This window comes from Carassius carassius, chromosome 29, assembly GCF_963082965.1.
Source record: "Carassius carassius chromosome 29, fCarCar2.1, whole genome shotgun sequence".
Classification (NCBI taxonomy): Eukaryota; Metazoa; Chordata; class Actinopteri; order Cypriniformes; family Cyprinidae; genus Carassius; species Carassius carassius.
This window is the reverse complement of record NC_081783.1, coordinates 23037201-23059059: the sequence shown is the minus strand read 5'-3', so window position 1 is coordinate 23059059 and position 21859 is coordinate 23037201. Positions and strand designations below refer to the sequence as shown.

The 21859-nt window shown below is 39.3% G+C and overlaps 2 protein-coding genes and 1 long non-coding RNA gene across 11 annotated transcripts in view; all 3 read right to left on the bottom strand.

Annotated features, from left to right (window-relative positions):
* Nucleotides 1–530: 530 nt before the first annotated feature.
* LOC132109924 (lysine-specific demethylase 2A-like) lies at nucleotides 531–15017 on the bottom strand. 3 transcript variants are annotated; one of them, XM_059516387.1, is made up of 23 exons: nucleotides 14828–15017; nucleotides 14044–14082; nucleotides 13260–13398; nucleotides 12945–13023; nucleotides 12812–12858; nucleotides 12553–12731; nucleotides 12331–12437; nucleotides 12120–12213; nucleotides 11475–11628; nucleotides 11256–11371; nucleotides 11045–11171; nucleotides 10690–10961; nucleotides 10513–10590; nucleotides 10166–10429; nucleotides 7895–8032; nucleotides 7735–7815; nucleotides 7325–7588; nucleotides 5327–5359; nucleotides 4273–5192; nucleotides 3246–3409; nucleotides 3017–3163; nucleotides 1556–1768; nucleotides 531–1459 (listed from the first exon to the last, which is right to left on the bottom strand). In XM_059516387.1, exons 2-23 carry the CDS (start codon nucleotides 14077–14079, stop codon nucleotides 1278–1280), a joined length of 3834 nt encoding a protein of 1277 aa, XP_059372370.1. In that variant the 5' UTR covers nucleotides 14080–14082; nucleotides 14828–15017; the 3' UTR covers nucleotides 531–1277. The 3 variants fall into 3 exon arrangements, with proteins under 3 accessions (XP_059372370.1, XP_059372372.1, XP_059372371.1); XM_059516389.1 differs by having other exon boundaries at nucleotides 4273–5162; XM_059516388.1 differs by having other exon boundaries at nucleotides 7901–8032.
* On the bottom strand, nucleotides 2440–3010 carry LOC132109925 (uncharacterized). Its single transcript, XR_009424570.1, has 2 exons — nucleotides 2865–3010; nucleotides 2440–2778 (listed from the first exon to the last, which is right to left on the bottom strand). It is a non-coding gene; the product is annotated as an uncharacterized LOC132109925 (long non-coding RNA).
* Nucleotides 15018–15531: 514 nt separating the features above from the next.
* stx3b (syntaxin 3b) overlaps nucleotides 15532–21859 on the bottom strand; it is a 31420-nt gene continuing 25092 nt past the window's right edge. For 2 of the 7 annotated variants that reach the window (XM_059516386.1, XM_059516382.1), the window contains 2 exons: nucleotides 17798–17877; nucleotides 15532–15941 (listed from right to left, as the gene is read on the bottom strand). In XM_059516386.1, the coding sequence (XP_059372369.1) occupies nucleotides 17800–17877 (78 nt within the window). In that variant the 3' untranslated portion in view covers nucleotides 15532–15941; nucleotides 17798–17799. Of the gene's footprint in view, nucleotides 15942–17797; nucleotides 17878–19476; nucleotides 20614–21859 lie in introns of those variants that run through there. The other 5 variants (XM_059516385.1, XM_059516381.1, XM_059516380.1 and 2 more) reach the window with 4 other exon arrangements.

The following is a 21859-nucleotide window of genomic DNA, read 5'->3' as shown; positions in this document are numbered from 1 at the left end:
CATCTGAGATGAACCAGCATCATGCACTAGAACATGTAATCTGATCTGATATCAAATCACTTCGAGACAGACACGGGAAACCCTAATGAGATCAGACAACATTGTGTCCTGACTACAAACTCAGACAGAATCTGAATAGCATACTGCTAAAAGTATAAACTATTTTAATATCAGACTGAGTTTAGAAACCCACCTGAGCACAGTCTTCTGAAATCAGATTTTTACTCTAGGCAGGAATAATGAAAACCATCATCTTTTTACCTGTTGATGGTTGAATAAAGACATTTGTTTGCTAATGGACTGGCTGCCAAAATTCTGTAATGAATAAATGTGCATTATATGACTGCACAGGGCAGCTATGTCTTAATAGCCAATGCACACATTCATTCATATCCAGTGTTGTAAGGCATCTAATCCAACCGCACAGCATTTAGCTAATCAAGTTAACCAAGAAAGAACATATCCTAAACATTTTCAATAAAACAGCTTCAGATTTCAGCATCTCCAATGAATTCAAAACCAAATCAAGCTCACATTTGTATCATTTTTATTTTCTTGAAAAAGAAAAACAAGTGAAAAAGCTTCTGAAAATAATTATAATGCTACAGATTTCTTTCTGTCATACTACGGGAGGAGAGGAATACATTTACACAAGGGTGTTTATATATTTATATATCTCTATACTCTCAGGTATTAAGGAGGGAGAGGAATTAAGAACAAAAAGGTATTCCTCAAGTAAAATGACATTTTAGGGGATGAGTGGGGGGGGGGGGGGGATGCAATGCAATGCAATGCAAAACCTCCACACTACTGAGGATAAATAAATCTGCATCAAGATGACTGGATCTGGACAGTGGATTAGAGTATCGTTCAGCAGTAGAAGCAAAGGGTTTTAAAGGCAGACAGAAGGCTGCTCTGAAACAGAAATCAAACTGTAAAGGAATAGCACCTGTTGATCTCTTTAATAGAAGAGCCCATGGCATGACAGGCCTGAGAACCCATCTGATTGCCAATTGCAGTGTTTGTGTGTACACAGAACAAAGGGAAATAGTTAACTACAAAAGGATACTCATCACCCAGACCATTTTATACATAAGCCCCGCCCTAGATGCTTCAAGCTCCTCCCTGCTATACATGAAACCCGGTCCTCTGTCAAACAGAGAGCCTCCCTACAGACCTACAGAAGCTATCACTCACACGCATTCGGACTCTGCAGTCCTTCTCAGTCAAACAAATATTCACAAAGTCTCTCTCTCTCTCTCCCTGAGAAGTGGGTTTTACGATATCCTCTGGATGAGCTTGTCATCTGATAGGCAGTAGAGGGCATTGACAGACAGCTCGGAGATAAAGCTTTCGCACGCCTGTCGCGAGACCCCTTTGCAGCCGCGCAGGTCCAGTACGGAGAGACAGGACAGGCGCCGCAGGTACACCAGACACCGGTCTGTCAGACGGCTGCAACCTGACGACGACATCAAACAGGGAAGTTTTATCATTCATGTTTAACATATGACTCCTTGGTTGAGAGCTGTGAATGGGTCGGTGTGTGTCTGCGTACCTGCTAAGTTGAGGTGTGTGAGTGTGTTGCGTGTGGAGGAGCCCACGGCGCTGAGGAGGTTGAGAGCACCATCTGTGATGGGACAATGCGAGAGCTCCAGACAAGTGAGCAGAGGCATGTGTCTGATGATCAGCCTCAGCGTGGCTTCGGTCACCTCCAGACCGCACAGCCACAAGCACTGCATGTGCTTCATCTGGGAACGGTTGTCGCTGCCTATGGACAGACAGACAGACAAGTAGGTTTCAACTTGGGGAGTATGCAAGCTGTCTTGAGCTGTTGTGTCATCTCCAAGCAACATAGGACTGCTTCAGTAGTGAATGGATCTTAAATCGATTTAAAAAACATGATTCAATGACCAAATGAATCAGCCAGCTGAATGAATGATATGAACAAAATACTCCAAAAAACTAAGTTCACCCAAAAATGAAAACTTGCTGAAATTTACTCACTCTCAGTCCATTCCAGGTGAGTTTCTTTCTTCAATGGAAGTGATTTTGAGAAAATTCGCAAACCAATTAAGCTTGTAACTTGACAAGACAAGCATTGATGGACTAGAGGGTTACTTGTGGATTATTGTGGTTTTTTTTTTTTTTTAACAGCTGGTTGGACTCTCATTCTGACAGCACCCATTCGCTTCAGAGGATCCATTGGTGAGATAGTGGTGTAATGCTAAATTCTCCAATTCTGTTCCCTTGAAGAAACAAACTTACCGACATCTTAGATGGCCTCGGAGGAGATTTTCAGCTAATTTTCTTTTTTGGGTGAACTACTCCTTTAAGACAGTGACTTGCATCCACCCACTCTGACAGTTTGTGTTTCATACTTAATGTATTCATTTTCTTAAAACTACTTCATAATTAAATATAATATTTTTTTAAAACAGCTGTAAATGCATTCAAACCACTTCTGAGCTGCATCAAACATTCTGTGTAAATAAAGGCTTTTCCAGATGCACCTTCTGTGTCACCGCTGCAGTGCAAAGATGGATTTTGTTGATTTCATTGCAATTGTACGTGCTTACTTAATCCTCTTCTTCCCACGAGAAAACATAAGGCCTTGTTTTATTTGTAACCGTATCTTATTCTAATTGAAATTATTGTTAAAAGTAACAAAATGATATATACATTTTATAAAGTTTTTTAAAAAATGCCCTAAAAATTTTATTTGAAATGAGTATAGGGGACAAAATAGTGCCTTGTAGTAATCTGAAATACTGCTGTGAACTGACCATTGCACATAATGACTCGCTTTGGCAGTCAGCCGTTCATGACAGGCCTAAACCAGCCATGGCACCAGCACAAAAAAACACCCAGCAAAATATGCTCTAATTATCATTATTGCCAAATCCCAGGAAATATTAAAAATTATATTTTTGAAACATTACTGTCAATATAGCACACCCCTATTTTCATGTAATAGAAGAAAAAGTAAGAGATAACAGTTGAGCTGTTTTAGGATTACCTGGTGGGTTTAGCAGCTCCCTGATTTGTGCATCTTTGACGCCATCGGCCCAGCTCAGGTCTAAAGAGCGCAGTAAAGGACAGCTTGGAGAGCTCAGTGCGGAGACTGACGCCCAATTACAGCCTGACAGCACCAGGTCTTTAAGGCCTGTGAGAGAGCTGCCTGTGAGTCAAATCATAACAAGTACAGGGTATAAAAACAGATGCAGTGGTGATGTGAGAACAGGCACCTGGTAGGCGGTTGATGAGCCATCTGAGCTGCTTCTTGGAGATGTTTGCCGAGGAGAGGTCCAGTGTGACAGGCTGACGTTTGATGATGCCCGTGAGGGCCTGAGGACTTATAGAGCGGCAGCGGCTCAGACTGATCCGGGTCCATAAACGCTTGTCACAGCCCCTAGAATCACACCACTGTATTAAAACACACACACACACACACACCTTTGCTCTGTTCCAAATCCTAGTGAGATGACTTCACAGGCAACATTAAAAGGCATCATAGGCAAGATATCTTGTCTGGGCAAAATTCTGATGCAGCATCAAGTGTATACTTCATGAAAAGTTATCCCAGAATGCACTGCATCAAAAATCCAAGATGGCCAACAAAGAGAAGGAAATGTTGATTATAAATAAACATTTCATGCAATGCTGAAAGATATTAATGACTAATTTACACAATGTGTATGCAGTATGTTTATGATTAGAATGGCATGCTGTTATCTTAGCAACAACAGTTTCAGAGTGAAGTGCGGCACTGTGTTTATGGACACATGAGCAGATCATAAGCCAGTGTTTTAGTATCTCAGAGTGGCTCGGTTCACATTAATGGCTGCTCTGCACATACTCCATCTCTAAATCAGTTTATGTGCACTTGAAAATGCAGCATCCATTTCCCCAAAATTGTAATGAGATAAACATACAAACTGCCCACTGTCAATGTAAAGAGAAGCTTTAAGGTCTCCCTTCATTTTCCTGCCAAAATAAAAGCTTGATGGATTCATGTTTAAAAAACATTGAGACAGCCATACTTATTAGTACTGTCATTTTACAGTTATACTGTAAAAAAGCTTTTTTAACTGTGAAATTACAATAGCTATTGTTATTATTATTATTATTATTTTTACAGATATAAAAATAAGTACAGCATACACGATACATTTCTTAAAAAACATAGTAATTAAAAACAACAGTAATAATAATAAGAATTACTATTATTAACACGCAAGACGTTTAAGTGTGGTGTGGTAATTGTGTACTCACCATTTGTACCAACTCTTGCAAACAGCCATGCAAACGCACAGCTCTGCACGAGTCAAGTAGCGGAACACGGACACCCACACCTCTCTCTCCCAGCCGGGCTCGTTCCCTCCGTTCTGCTCCGCTGAGGGCCGCAAGGTGGAACTGGAACAAGAGTCTGAGGATTTAGCCTTTTCCGATCGAGTCTTTTTCCCAACTCTCTCCTGAGTCAGCCGGTGAGGGGAATCTTTGAAGTTTGATCTCAGACTCCGCACAATGTGTGAGTGTTTGGATGCGCTTCTGGTCAGAGTGTGCGGTGATGATGAAAGAGCATGTGATTTGTTTACGTGCAATCTGTCCGCAGGCGAATGAGGACCGTCTGAGTGAGAGGCACCGTTTCGCAGTGGGGGACGGTGCAGGGTTTTGGGGTTTTGCGGAAGGCTTCTAGAAGACAAGTTGGCTTCCATTTTGGGAACAATGGCGCTAGGGTCGCGCCTACCCCTCGATGGCTGTAACGTCACTGTGACGCAGGACCCCTGGCCTCTGACATCATCATTTAGCACCACAGAAGTGTCAGATGGAGTGGCCTCTCCTCCCGCACTGCTCCCCTCGCTCTCTCCGTTTCGATGGCTTTCTCCATTCTCGTCTTCACCAGCTTTAGCCCCTCGTCTCTGAGGACGGTTCTCTTTACCATTATACTGTCCGTTCTCTTTCCTCTCCTCCTGTTCTTCTTCCACGGAGTCATCTCTTTCAACCTCCATATCCATTCTTTCTCTCAGGCCTCCTCCTCGCCCACCGCCTCGGAGTCGTACCCCTCTTCCGCGAAAGGAGGACACCCCTCGGCCACGCAAAACGCTCCGTCCGGGTCCCGCTCTGACTACACCCCCTCTCCCCAGACTCCGCTGACGCAGGAGCTTTGGAGAAAGAGAGACAGACGAACGGGTCTGAGAGACAGACAGAAATAGAGAGAACGAAAGCACAGCCGAGAGCCACAGAGAGAGCGTGTGAGAATGGGAAAAGCAGGATTACAGATGCACTGCGATGAGGGAAGCAAATGTTAGAGGCTCAAAACACTTACCGACTGGATGATTTTGTTCCGTTCTAATTTTATCTGCAAAAGACAATAAGAAATCAAACATGCATCACATGAGAGTTTGACAATCATCATATAGCCGGATTCACATTGTAATTTTAATTCAATTAACTTAATTTGGCACTGGCCACTTGAGACAAAAAGGGAGCATATAGGCCAACCGGAGTGTACTTGATGATATCTTCTTTTTTTGCCACAAGACTAAATATATATATACAGTACAGACCATAAGTTTGGACACACCTTCTCATTCAAAGAGTTTTCTTTATTTTCATGACTAAGAAAATTGTAGAGTCACACTGAAGGCATCAAGGGCTATTTGACCAAGAAGGAGAGTGATGGGGTGCTGCGCCAGATGACCTGGCCTCCACAGTCACCGGATCCGGACCCAATCGAGATGGTTTAGGGGTGAGCTGGACTGCATTTTTTTTTTAAATAAGTTAAATAATAAACGCCATTAAGTTTTAGTAAAAATATTACTACTTCAATTGAAATACAAAGAAAAAAAAAAAAGGATTCACAGACACTATGTGATGTAAGCCAATGAGACTGGAGCTTGAATTATTTTAAAAGTGCCTTTCATTTTTGACTGTCTATAACAGGGGTCTCCAACCTTTTTGTGAGTGAGGGCTCCCTGAAGGGATAAAATAGTCTTGAGGGCTACTTGTTTGATATAGGCACACACACGGGCACACACACACACACACACACACACACACACACACACAGTTTCAAGTTTTGAAAAATACAACAACAAACAGTAATATTGTTAAATATTATGACTATTGAATATATAATTACCGTATATACCCGAATATAAGACAAGTTTTTTTGTCCTAAAAATAGGCGTTTTTGTCCTAAAAAATGTGGGGTCATCGCGATATAGACAAAATCACGGGGGGAAAGGGAGAAAGAACAACGGCATAAATATGAAATAGTGACTGAATGATATACTTTACATACTTGCATGTAAAATTAGAAAAGCAACATAATATCTGTGTATAACTAAATTAAAACGCGGTTCTTCTGCCGCGCGATACGCAGAGAGAACAAGAGAGGTGCGCGCACGAGACGCAGAGCGAGCGAGAGAGAGAGAGAGAGACAACAGAGAGACAGAGAGGTGCGCGCGCGCGAGACGAAGAGCGAGCGAGAGAGAGAGAGAGAGAGAGAGAGAGACGTGCAGATTCTAAATATTTTAAATTATTGAATTATTTTATTATGTTTTAATGGTATATGAAATGTCACCAATAGTTATTTTCTAATTTTATAACATTATCATAAAAAAAAAAATGAAAGATTACAATTCAGGCTATTTATAGAACGTGCTCGGCGGGCGACTCAGAGACTCCACGCGGGCTACCAGGTGCCCGCGGGCACCACGTTGGAGACCACTGGTCTATAACAATGCTGTCGGTTCTCATACTGTGTTCTAGTATGTTTTCTATTGAATTTTTAACATTTGATTAATCAAGGACGCACTATTAAATCAATCAAAAGTAACAGTAAACATCTAGAATCGTACAAAAGATTTACATTTCAAATAAATTATCGTTTTTCGAATTTTGTTCAAGTTTCCGCTAAATATGCAGCACAATGGTTTTAACATGTATAATAACTCCAACTGTTTCTTGAGCAGCAAATCAGCATATTAGAATGATTTCTGAAGGATCATGTGACACTGAAGACTGGAGTAATGATGCTGAAAATTCCGCTTTGATCATAGGAATAAATTACATTTTACAATACATTTAAATAGAAAGCAGTTATTTTATATTGTAATAATATTTACTTGATTTATAGTATTTTTGAATAAATACAGCCTTGATGTGGATAAGAGACTTCTTTCTAACACATTTAAATAACCTTACATTACCATTCAAAGGTTTGGTTCGGTCTCTTCAACTTGTTGTCCAACAAATGTAAATTTAATGAATGGGAACTGTAACACATATGTAGTGTGTGTGCACCTGTTTGCATTCTTACCCTTTTCCTGAGCTGTAGCTCCAGCGCTCCTGCTCTCCTCCTGTTCTGCTGGTGCTGCAGCAGGAGTCTCTGGGAAGGGGGCGGCTGTCGTCTGGAGCGGGTCAGAGGCGGGGAGGAGAGGGAGAGGGGCGGGCGACCTCTGCGCCCAATACGCAGACCCCCCACCCCAATCCCCTCTCTGTATGCCCGCTTAGCTGGAGGACCAGACAAGCGACTGCCGTTGGACACGCTGCTTTCGGTCTCCTCCTCACTACTACTGGAAGACTTCAGAAAAGAAAAATACACTAATTACACAATTCGTCTTTAGATCCATTTATCATCTGAAGAGTGGGTCAAGCAAAGAGCAAAGGTCTGTTTAAACAGGATGACTTATTGCATTAAAAAAAAAAGCAAAAAAGCAGCAAGCATACCTCGGTTTTTTTGCCCTGGACACATTTTGGACATTCCCAACAACTGGGAAGGTCCTTATTAATAATACCCTCACCAGGCACCTGCAATATACATGTAATATTAACATAGCACATATAACAGCTAATTTCACACAAAACAAGATGTGGGACAGACACGTACATGTACCTTTATACATTCTGGATGAGTGATCTGAGCGCATTCGGAGCACTCCATGAGCGTTTGGACGGACTCGGGGTCTATAGACTCCTGATAGCCTTCCTTACATATGGCACACACTGCAGTAAGAGGTAGCGCCGGCTAGAAACACAACACAAGTGTGAGATACAACACTCTCTAACATAGCACAGAGTTCATTTTTACACAATTTATACTTTTGTCTTTTTATGACAATGCTTTGCTTCATTTGCAAACTGTATTCAAGTCGATTTTTCTATATACACTACCATTCAAAATGTTGGGGTTTATACATGCGTTTTTGAATTAAGGTCATTATGCTCAATTCAGGCTGCATTTTTTAATTAAAAAACACACAATAAAAACAGAATAATTATTACCATATAAAATAACCATTTAATCCATTTTAATATGCTACATTTTAATATTAATTCTAGTTCTTCAGTGCCACATGATCCTTCAGAAATCGTTCTTATATGCTGGTTTGTTGCTGATTTTTTATTATCAAAGCTAAAAACAATTGTGCGGCTTAATATTTGTGGATATTTCTTAGAATTCTTTGATCAATAAAAAAAAGTTCAAAAGAACAGCATTTATTTGAAATCGTAATCTTTTTGACTATAAATGCCATTATGGACTTATTATTTCTTTAAAGATAGGACCTACCTATCAGAGACCAGTGGATTAAATTCATTTTTAATGAAGCGGTTCCTTCAACCCTTCCCACTGGCTTATCGTTACGTGTTTGTGCTAAACACATTGTACGCTGAAATCCTTTACAAATTTGGGGCTATATCAGGCGAAGTTGGCATCGAAGCTCGGGAGAAGCGCCATTCCAACAAAATTGCATGCAATTGAAACGGTAAGACTGTTGTTTTTTATTGCTCTACTGTGTGTAACAAACAGCATCTAACTGCTAATGCGGCTATTGTATGCTATTGCGTCTGTCACTAGACAAATAAACGAAAGACTCGTGGTGAAGTAATTATTTATGTTCCCTGTAAACTGACTGCAAAAACGGACTTTTGACTGCATTATAATGATTTCTTAATTCAGAATATGATCAAGATTGCGTAGGTTGATGTGTTCGGGGAATTTGCCAGTTAATAGTAACATTTAAAGCCCCTTAAGTGAACGAAATGACTCGAAAAAAGATTTGTTCATTTTGATGAACGAGCTTGAACAAGAGAGTCTGGCATTGCCAGATTGGGTGTTTTTTCCGCTACATATTAAGGCCGGTTTACGGTGGGTTTTAGGTATGTTTTCGCCTGGAAGGCTTTATAGAAATCTGGCATCCTACTGAACGAAGTTAAACTGAGAGAGAGCGTGGCGTTTCACAGACACCAGAATGAACGACTTCACAGTAACGTTCATCAGGCAGTAATGCGGTACGTTCAGTTCATGTTCGCCCAAAATATGAACGAGTTCATGAACTATCGTTCAATGAACGCGTTCAGGCACAACACTGGCAGGAGTATTAGCTTCGAGGTATGGGGAATGGCTGCTAACATACTTTGCAAAAAACAAATGAATGAGATCATCATGAATTCGGTTATTGTTTATTTGTTGCCTAACGCTTATATATGAGGCGCCGTCTAGTTTGTGTGTGTGTGCTGTGCTCGTCTTATATTTGTGTGTGTGTGCTGTGCTCACGTCTCATATGAGTAACGTTATGTGCGTGAGTTCATATACATGTATGTGTGACCACTTAGTATATATGCAAGCGTGTTTCATATGTGTGCGTGAATGAAGTTTGATTTAAGCCCTAAACGGCGCCTCATACTTATACACTGGCTGGGAAGCCGGTCGCGTTCATTCACAACTTGCGCCATGATGTCAGTTTGTAATGATATGCTAAAGCATTACCTGCGTTGTCAACCCCCCCCCCCTTCCTGCAACCAATCAACACGCCCCTCATTTGCATTATTATAATGACCGTCCACGACAGCCAAAATATCGCATCAGATCTCGCGAGACAATAATGCCTACAGAAATAAGGGTCTGAGGAGCTCTGTGTTTTTTTTTTTTTTCCACTTTTCTTTTTTAGAAGGGCCTGAAAGACTATAATACAGCAGTAGGTATCCAAGGTAATACGAGGGTATGACTCCTTTAAATAATAATAAAAATAAAAAAGCCCACACTTTTGAAAGGTAGCACATATGGACAAAACTTTGACCAAATTTTACACTAAATTTTACACTAAAAAGCCTTGCTATCAGTAATTTGATGGCATTAACGCTGAACACAGATACTCACTGCAAGACACTGACGGAGAACACAGCTCTTCTTGAGTCTGCCCGGTCCTCCAAACTTCCTCATGTCCCGACAGTAGTTGCAGTCGCCGCACTCGGTGCGCAGACAGGCCTCGCAGCGTTTGCAGCGCACGCGTCTGCGTCTCAGAGCAGAGATGGAGGAAGACGGCTTCACGGGTCGAGGAACCGGCGGTAGCACGGAGGCTGAGCCTGGAGCACGCGGGCGGTACAGCAGAGACAGAGGCGGAGGCGGCTCATACCACGAGGGCTAGACAGACACAGACACATTTTTACGTCAACTCACTACATCTATATATGCTGTATGGACGGTGGACATAGTGTATAACCTACCCTTTTGGGCCATTCGACGATTGGTTTTCCAGTGTAAGACAGTTTGGGGTTATCATTGGCATGTTCCTCTAGCAGCTTCTGTTGGGACAGAAAGAAAAATAGAGAAATTAGCTTATGTTACCAAAACAACAACAACAACAACTATATTTCTGTGGCCACATGGTGTTATGTTTGCACCCGTATGTCACTGAGTAGTGCAGGGGCGTTTCTGATGCCTGCTGGAACACATTTCTTGTGTGCTGGCAAGTCCTCCAACTTGTGCAGTAATTCCCAAAGCCCTTCCAGCTCTAAGGGTGTCAGGTGAACTTTCACCCCTGGACGAGCAGGGGATGCTGCCTCTTCCTCCGGCTCCTCTTTCACCTCCTCCTCCTCCTCCTCCTCCTCTTTCACTACAGTTTCTCCTTGATCATTAAAGCCTCCTTGTTTAATCACATCCTCCTTCTTTAGCCCTGTGAAGCACAACACACATGTACCAATGTAATTAGGATTGTATTGATATGTTATTGTACACATTTATGGTGTGTGTACTGACCAATGCCCAGTGAGTGCTTCTGGAACTCAGGTGTGAGGTGAGACGTGTTGGTCAAACAGTACAAGTAACGCTCCAACACATACCAGCACATCTCAAAGTAGAAAGGGTAGCGGAACTTAGCAGGGACCTGCACGGATAAACCACAGAGACAGTCCGAAAAAGCTCACGAATGGGCATAAAAGGAATAGTTGAGGCTTGTTTGAGTGCTCACCCGTGTGCGGTCCTCAATGTTATAAATGTTGAGCTGCATGGGAATGTTAAAGCTGTGCAGAAAGTTTCCCCCAAACACCAGCGTATCCATCGGAGTGTAAACTGCATGGATCCACCCTACACACACACACACACACACACACAGAGACAAAGTGGTTAGGTCCTAGAAAACCTGGGAGATTCCTACCTGAAGTGTTTAATGAATGAGAAACATGTGTACCTGAGGGGATCATGAATGTGTAGCCTTGCTTCAGTTCAATCCGTTGGCACATCCTGGCTTTATCGCCGAGAAAGATGTCACCCTGCTTCCCTGACAACACCCAGTTCTCATAGAGCTCCAGGTTCTGAGGTGTGGGCGGGATCAGCCAGAACACCTGAGATCATTCAGAACTACACGGTCAACAAGGACAGCCAATTATGAAACACCAGGCGAGCTGACTGACACACAGGTTCCAAAAGTTTATAAATGCCGCAATAATAGAGAACAAGAGGATTTGAGAAGGAGAGGCTGACCCAAAATGATCAAACAGCCCGACAGCAATTAGAGCTGAGAAAGAAGATTCTCACACATCTAATGGTTTGAAGTACCAAGAAAGCACAAAACTCGAACTATGCTACTGGTCAAAAGTTTAGCATTGCTTAGCAGAAGAAACTTAAATTATATATATAAAAAAAAAAAACCTTCCCCAACACAAAACTTAACGATAGTAGACTTAATTGCAAATTTCCCATATATACATACATACATACATACACACACACACACACATATATACACAACCGAATTTCATTCTGAACTCATAGCCTCATAACTCATAACTCATGTGAGCGCACTACAGTGTTGTACCTTTAAGACAGCACTCACCTTCCTTCCCCTGAGGATGTGATACCAGACTGATGTGCCGCCAAAGTCTATGTGGAAATCTGTGAAGCATCCCTCGACACTCATCAGACAATACCTGAAAAACACACGGCTGTATGATCAACCTTCATAAACCAAGCAAATGTTGCCCTAGTGTTAGAACAAAAAAAAGTTTCAATTAAATTGAATGAATAAACAAAACAAAACAACGTACTTCTGTACTTTAGGGTACTGCATGTCTATAATGGCATTGGTGGAGTCTCTCTGACTCTCTTTAAGATGCCGCGGCCACATGTTGTCCACCCAGTCAATCATATCAACCTAATGAAAACACAAGCCATTATATTGACATTCTTCTTTTTCCATTATCAAACAGTGCTGTCAGTATTTCTCAAAAAAATTATTATCAGCTGACAATTATTGTGAGTGCACACACCGAGGTAGGTCTCTTGACTAGATTTTCTAGTTTTGTGTGACTGAACTCCAGACTGATCACATTGTAGAGTTTTTCACGTTCTGATGCCGGGGTCTCATAGTATCTCCTCCACTGCCCCATTGACATCTCAATGCCTTTTTGAGTGGTCACATCCATCACATCCACCATCCTGCGACTGCCTATCACAGGTAAGGGAGGGAATGTTAGCGGAAGTCAATGATAATAAGAGAGTGATAGAGGAACAAAAACTTGTTCTTACCCACAAACAATTTCACATCACCGACACTGAAGTCTGGGTCAGGCATCCTACAAAAGACAGATAATATAAAGAGCTGATAAGTTTCAAATGAATTCAATGACTACAAACACTGGCATGATGAAATAAGCCATACTTTATGCCAAGACCATCTGCTTTCTTGAAGATAATGGGGTCCCGGAGTCCCTCCCGTTGGATGTACTCCAAGGTGAAGTCTGCAAAGAACACCATACATGGTTAACATGGTCCTCCGAATATGCACGTTTTCACAATGCAAAGTATTTCAAAGCAGATTAACAGAACATGACGTTTCAAAACTAAATCATAGGTGGCAGTGGGAAAGAAAACTCTCAATATGGTTTAGCTAGGATGAGAGGAACTGAAACTCAGCACATGGAGCTCACCAAGAGTCAATGCAGGAACTAAACAACATGCAAAGTTTAGCACAAACCTTTCCCGTCCATAATTTTGACCAGATCCGATTTGTATCGGTCACTTTGGAGTTTCTCTTCAAGGTCGAAGGATCTCTTCCCTTCGATTTCATCATCTGAAATGCCATCATCTTGGTAACGCCGCCGAGTGCCAGTCCGCTGAAAACAGATGACCAAGAAACAATACTCCGATTAACATAGAAATGCAAAAGCCATTTCTGCCAAATTCATCTCGATTCCCATTAATACAATAGAATCTTCTACTACAACCAACAGACTTTGACTTCAACATTTACAGACCAATGGTAACACACTCAAGTCATGTGTTCACAAAACCAATTCACAAATCCAGCTCAAATTCAAACCAACCAGTATTTTCCAACAAAAACCCAAGGGTGACCCTACAACATCTTTTTCCGGACATTTCAGGCGACTTAGAAATCAAAGCCAGGACATGTCCAGGAAAAAGAAGATGTATGTTTATCCAAACTTTCCTTATCTTTAGTTTCAAATGCAACACCAGAGCTTTCTGGCAAAAGTGAACACCCCCATGTAAAGTTCTTATTGATTCATGAAGCCAATGTATTATTGTACTGCTGCTGAGGCACAGTCTAAGTGTAAAACAACAAGGTTTTGACAGTCTCTTCCTCAGGCGCGTGTTCACCCGCGGGTGTGACGTCAGGCCTCGAGCGCCAGCTGTCGACGGAATAACGCCGTTACATCTCGGTTAAAAACCTCAAACAAACGTTCCCAGGACTGCAATTTTGTGCACATATTAGCTGTTGAGTAACATGAGAAACTTACCAGGCGTTTGCTATAACGGGAACTCTCCCCTTCCATGCCCTGGAAAAAAAATTAAAGGATACATTTTGAACGTTTCCTGCAGACAATGTAAAAATGTAATCAGGTGAACCGAGAATAACTGCATTAGCAACCAACTAGTTATCAACACACACTAAATTTAATTAAACATACAAGTATCTACCGCAAACGGTTCATGTGTCACAAAACCGACTGAGCTGCCCAACTTTACCCAACAGTCTTATGGGCATTAGTAGGGAGTTAAATGCTGTCTACGTAGGAGGCTCGTTAGGCTTTGAGACACAATCATAATATAAACCAGCAGTGTGATCAGACAACAGAGTGCGTCTAAATGATCCAAATTTACCATTCACCAGGTAATAAATCAAAACGAACAACACATTTTAAAAACTAAGCTATTGGATATTTGTGATTTGCAACTAGTGAAGTAAATGAACAGCGAGGAGCTGTGACAGATAACTGACATTTGTTGCAGTTGAAGCTGCTCTAACGTAGTTCTGAAGCGATTAGCTTGAGCGAGCGCTCCACTACTTTTGACCGGTAACCAGTAATGTTAATATAATTCAACCTAAAAATTGGCTTATTTGCATCACAAGGCTCAGTTGTAGCTGCTCTATTACTAAAAAGTATAAGGTGGATTTAAAATAGCAAAGTTAAGCCTTTGAGAGTGGGGGCTAACCAGCTAATCCACTAGCATTACCATTGACAGCCCGCGCTAGCCAGTTAGCCTGCTAGAAACAAAACAAAAAAGACCTTTAAACAATACCTTAGCCTTCAACTTTCGCTTTCTGCCGATAGTGTCGAGTCGCTCTGTGGGATTAAAAATTCCCGTTGGACTGCGAATTCATCCTGTTCAGTGGTGTCGTTCTTCACTTGATATTATTATTTTTGAACGATAAAGTTAAATCAATCCGCTTTCATCCGCCATTTTCAGATTGTCATGATACACACACTCCACTACTAGCTACTCCCACGACACGCCCTCTGAAATAAACAGCCAATGAGATAGCGGGAATGCAAACTAGGCGAAAGATGATTGGGTCAAAAGGACGCCAATCATACGGGAGCTTCTGGTTGTTAACGCCCCTTGCTGGTTCATTATATTTCGCGAGCCAATAAATGTTCGTATTGTTGCTCATAACGGGCAGTTTATTGGCTGCGGAGTGAAAATCGGGTCATTATGGCAGCCTATTGTTGGCAAATAATATTTTTGTTGAAATATAAACCTATCAACGGACGTAAACTATCTCTGAAAACCCATTGGCTGACTTTTGCTCACCGGCCGCATTTCTCAAGAAGAGAATCGAAAACGAAGATAGTTATTGTCTAGTAAAACAGCCAACTCAAGAGCCACCTGCCATCTTCCAGAAACATCCAAGGGTGTCTGTCCACATCAAATATAACGTATTTAAAAACCTTTCAAAGATTAAACCTCGACTAGTATATGAAGTAAGCACATTAAAACAAAAACACCTTTCTTAAATCTCATTTTAATAGATAGATAGTTACAGAACACATGAAATACATCCCTTACTGAAGTATTCAAAAGATGTAGTTTACTACAATTAACAGCAACACCAAAACACACAACCAAACAATATATGAGAATATAAGAAACAGTGATATGAGACATATGACTATGAGGAAAAAGAACCAGAAACACAAAGAAATAGAAATAGAAAATATGTATATTCATCTCTCTCTGCTGCTTTCTTTGACTGTCCACGTCATAGACCCCTGAACACAGATGTGTGTGTGCAGCAGGATGCGCTGGGCCCTGGGATGTCTGTATGAAACACTGCATCTCTGAGACATCAAGAAGCAGCGAGGGCAGGAGATAAGGGCAGCAGGCTAAACTGTGGTCCTGAGGTCACTTCAGCCTGAAAAACAGTGAAAGAGCGAAAGTGTAACAGTAAGATAGTGAGAGGAGATGAGCACACACATGAAATATAAACACTGGGATCTGTTGGTAAGATGATGATGTTTAATATATATTCATGTTTCTATTCAACAAGGACAAATAAAACTGATCAAACATGAAAAACTATTTATTTTATATAAATTCTGTTCTTTTGAACTCTCTATTCATCAAAGAAAATAATAGTATGATTTCAACAAAAAATATGATGCAGCACAACTGTTTTCAACATTCATACTAAATAAATTCATAAGCAGAAAGGTTTCTTGAGCAGGAAATCAGCATATTAGGCTGATAGCCATCTTCAAGAATCGTCTAAACACATCTCTTCCATCTTCATTTGAACCTCAAACTCTAGCACTCTGATTATATTCTTAAAAAGAAAAAAAACCTTGTCCCTTTTAGACTTGCACTCTATTTATTTACTGCTTGTTTTTCTTTAAAAAACACTAGTTTTTCTAATCTTTTTGTATTTAATCTGTTTTCTTTTTATGTATTAGACAATTTTACAAAAGCAAATGACAAATGACTAAATGTAAATGTACATTTCTGAAGGATCATGTGACACTGAAGACAGAAGTAATTAAATTTAAATTTAAATTAAATTTATGCATTTAGCAGACGCTTTTATCCAAAGCGACTTATAGTGCATTCAGGCTATCAATTTTTACCTATCGAAGTAATGATGCTGAAAATATGGCTGTGCATCACCGGAATAAATTACATTTTAAAATATATCAAAATAATAAATCACTGTATTTTGGATCAAATAAATGCAGCCTTTAATTTAAAAAAGTAAGGTTCAAAATAGGGCTTTCACACTGATGCACAGAAGGACCATTGTGTGGTTCTTAAAAGAACCGCTTTGTTCTTAGTTTGATGGACATTAAAAAAATCCACTATAAGGAACCTTTTGTGGAATGATACAATTCCGTGGATAACAGAGAACCATTTTAAAAGTGTTGATGAACAAGAAAGACTTCTTGGTATATGAAGAAAACTTGAAATGAAGCACACATTTCACCTTGGTTATATAGTTGTGAATGCATGTCACTGTGGTTTTACAGTTATTTTTTTTTTTTTTATTGGTTTGGTACTATTTTCACAAGTAAGGTGCACAACTCTTAGTACAAAACTGTAAACTGATCACACTTGTAACACCACAAGTTATTCTTTCAAAACCTATCTCATGATTTCATTGTAGTTGCACATATTTTCATTCCACATAATCATTGTTTCCCAACGCAAGATCATTGTGATGTGTATTGAGAACATTTCAATTAATCGCCAAAACACAACAGTATTTAGTATTTAGTAACAGTATTTAGTATTCAATTTAGTATTTTTAACAATCAGTTCATTCAAGAGCAAACAATGCTAGATGCATGTTTCAAATCACTGTTGTTGCTGAAAAACCTACAGTAATACAGGCAATAACTGTCATGTTAGAAAATACACTTACATTAACTTGCATATTGCACATAAAATCAGTAATTGTAATATAATGTGCTAATACAGTTTAAAATAGGCACTTTTGATGATCTGTTGTGATGTTAGTACGAAGAGTTTTGTAAAAGTACTAATTGATTGTGAAAATTGCATCAAAGCAATAGAAAAAAAACGGTAATGTGTTCATTTGTTTCCCCAAAGGATTATATGATGACTACAGTCTCATTCCACATTTAAATTAAAACAAACAACACTGCTGGAGAAAAACACACATTCATATAACTGGGCTGTTGACTCAACATCTATAGTTTCATGTGACAACTTGCCCCGGTCTCCCTTATATATGTGAAAGCTAATGGGAATGCTTACCATTAAGAAAAGAAGCTGTACAGATAAGAAAAGACAACAATCCCCAGAATCACACAGCAAAGCATGATCATCATTTTCTTCTACAGAGAGAAAGACGCATATGTATGAGACAGTAATGACAAATAATAGAGAACAGAAGTTAGAAAAAGCACGTAAAAAGGGAAATAAATGAATGCAACTAAATCTTAGTTTTCACAGCAGATCACATCTACTAAAAAGTTGCTTTAAAAAATAATGCACAATTCTTTTAAAATGAACAGAAGGGAGAAAGAGGAATAAAACAAAGGAAAGGTTTAGGTTTAAGGCCTGTGTGTCTGTGTCTTTAAGAAGGCAAGCACTTACTTACCATCGGGTGTAGAGGACTTTCATAATACAAACCACACAAGAAGTTCTTCTGTGCTTCCTAACAACATGATTCTGCTTTTTGCACAAAGAAAACGCGTACAGATCACAAACCTGCTGATATTACCTCAGTCTCTCCGCTGAGCCTAAACTTCTCCCCTGTGTCAGTCAGTAATTGATAGTTCAAGGACAAACAATATATTAAATCTTATATTTCAACAATATAACAGACCTACTGTCATGAAATGACATGTCACCAAACATGTTTAGAAATATGTAGAATATTACTGGTAAAGCACAGATTCTGATACAGTATGTCTTCCAGAAGAGAAGAAAATAAATCATATGTCACATGATATCACAAACATCTTAAGTTAGAGAACACATTCTAGAATACAATTAGTGTCTTAAATTAAGAGGCTGCATTTTTAGACCGGATGCATCACATCGGTGCGATGAACGCTGTCCCAATTCAAAGGATCCGTCAAATGCTGCCACAAAATGCATCCTTCGTTTCCCGGTCAATGAAGGATAGGAATAATGAACTTTCCCAGGATTCATTGTTCGCTGGTGATGACAGGATTTTTTACATTTAGTTATTTTGCGAGAGAGAGAGAGAGAGAGAGAGAGAGAGAGAGAATGCCAGATTATACTTTAATCTGAATCCAATCTAATTTTACAAAAAAACAAACCCTTTAAACTGGTTTAAATATAGAAATATCTTAGTTTAGACATTTTTTTATTATCTACATAAATGGACTAAGTAAATATATTTACACAGGGTGTGAACGATGCAATCTTCTGTCTGTTTCATTTAACAACGCTTGGTTTAATCTTTGAAGGCATGGTCATATATCCTATTCTTTCACAATGTACAATCCCTTAATAAGAGATCTAGAGAACGTTTTCTAAAAATCTGATTTATTTGCAGAAATAAAATTATATTGTTTGGACCACATTATTCAAACTGAGGTAAATTTCTAAATAAATCATAGTAATCCAAAAAAAAAAAAAAGTGAAGTGAAGTGCTCTGAATGTGTTGTGCAATGATATTTGCAAGCTAAAGCCGATCTTCAACTACAAATTGCCAAAACATTTACATATTTTGATTTATTTAATAATAATTTGTTACAAGGCACACTCAAACTAAGTTATACTTATGAGATTTAGCATTTTAGCTTTGGGTTTTTAATAACATATTTTTTTCTTTTTTTTTTGCTGGTCTGTAACTACATTTTTATGACTGGGAATATCAGTTTAACTAACAGTGTAACTACTGAACCCATACTCACATATAAACCCATATTCATTGACTGCTAATTGTGCTAAATATGAAATTATATATTAATATGATTTATTATATAAATAATCACAGTTATATGATGATTACCATGGATCCATCCATTAATTTCTCAAATATTAACAAAATACTTAGAAAACATATAACGCAATTTATTCCATTGGTTAATTCCCATACAAACGTTCATCACATTAAAAACATACACATGTGGATTTCTTCCATTCTGGACGACCCATCAAAACTTAGATTATTGTGTTCACTTCACAGGGATCCAAAATAGAGCCCTTTTGATCAGGAACAGTTCAGTAGCTCAACCAGCAGATGTAGCCATAGATGTGTCTTAAAAAATGGAGGTTACCTTTCTAAGTCTCATAAAAGTCCTTTATTCTGTGCTCATGGATTTAAAATGTGCTTCCTTCAAACGCCATTCCTGGCATGTAATAGAAGTTCCTTCAACATTTCCCATCACGTCCTTACAATAAAACACAATCTGTTTCCTTGACCACCACTAGGGATCCAGCAGAGTCGATTCCCATTGGTTTGTGCTGATGAAGGGAGGGGCCACAGGGGCAGGGGGCGGAGCTTTCATCTTGACGTGCTTCCAAGGAAAAACAGGGAGGATGGAAAGGAGTGGAGGAAATGATCTTCTATAATAACAAAGAGTTCATGAGCAGCCACAGAGGTTATCAGAGAACCTGTGTGAGGATGATGATGAGGATGATGATGAGCACCACAGCACCAATCACACCCAGTATGATCATCTTCTACAAGAGACCAAACAAAACACGATCCATTAATCCAACAGCAAACATCTAAAGTCTTCAACCCTTCACCACCATAACAAACAGAGCCTAATGGAACCAAAACGCACAGAGAACATAAAAACTGACATCACACAACCAAACAAAACGATTCTCGGGAGATCCCAAAGCCCAGAGAAAGCATGCTTTACACCCCTGAGGAAGACTAGAGAAGATCAGCTAAAATCCCGGTCACCAGCTCCATGTCTGCATAATATCAAACACCCACACCATTCCCAGTTCCCAAACCTTACACATGCTCCTCTGAAATTTACTCACCAGAGCCTTTATTTTTTTAGACCTACAGATAAACCCACTATCAAAGCAATAACTGCCAAAACTGCCATAACCACAGACACTATAATAATGATTTTCTGTGAAGAAACACATAAAAAAACATCTGTTAGCATCTACTTTAACATTTGAGTAACCAATAAACAGCTCACTCGGATATAAAGAGTGATCCAAAACATGATCTTTGATGAAAAGATATTCATATGTGATATTCATTTCAGGTATTGCATTTATGGAAAAGACAAAGGGTTGGTTCATCAAAAAATGAAAATTCTGTCATTACTCACCCCCATGTCGTTCCAAACCCGTAAGAGCTTTGTTTATCTTCAGAACACAATGTAAGATATTTTTGATGAAATCCGAGAGCTTTCTGACTCTCCCATAGACAACAATGCAACTGACACGTTCAAGGCCCAGAAAAGCAAAGTCATTGTTAAAATAGTCCATGTGACATCAGTGGTTCAACATATGAATCTACAAGAATTTCTTGAGGGAAGCTCTCAGATTTGATCAGAAATATCTTAATTTGTGTTCTGAAGATAAATGAAGGTCTTGCAGGTTTGGAAAAATGAGGGCGAGTAATTAATGACAGAATTTTTTTTTTGAGTGAACTATACCTTTAATGTCTAGAAAACTATCATTGAAGATTCTAAAAATATATTCACATTTAAAAAGAAAGAAAGAAAGACAGAAAGAAAGAAAAAAAGAAAGAAAGCTTGTGTACCACTATTGCATGCTCATCATATTCATAATTTTCAACCCAAATTACTTTCTTAATATGATATATTTCCAGATGAATCTCAGAATTTTTCTCTTCATCTTTGATACACAGTTTTCAAACATCTGTATTTTGTACATCTTGTTATTTGTCTTGGCTTACATTCCACAAACTATAAACCTTCACGTTTAATCATTATTAGTTTCAGTTTTGATTGATTGTATTACTTTTGTATTCTTTATAGCTCTTTTGTTCATGCCTGTATACATCTCATTACCATTTTTACTCATTTTTATATAATTTTATGTATTATTTATTTTATTTTGTTTTATTACTATATATTTAAAGGGACAGTCACCCAGAAATTAACTTTCTGTATGACTTTCTTTTTTCTGTGCAACATATAAGACATTTTGAGAATAATCATACTCATTTTGCCCATACAATGGAAGTCAATGGGATCCAGTGCTGTTTGGTTCCCAACACTCCTCAAAATATATTATAGTGTGTTCCACAGAAGAAAGGAAGTCATACAGGTTTGGAACGACATGAGTAAATAATGACCTTCTCCATTTCTGGGTGGAGTGTTCCTTTAATTTTAATATGAA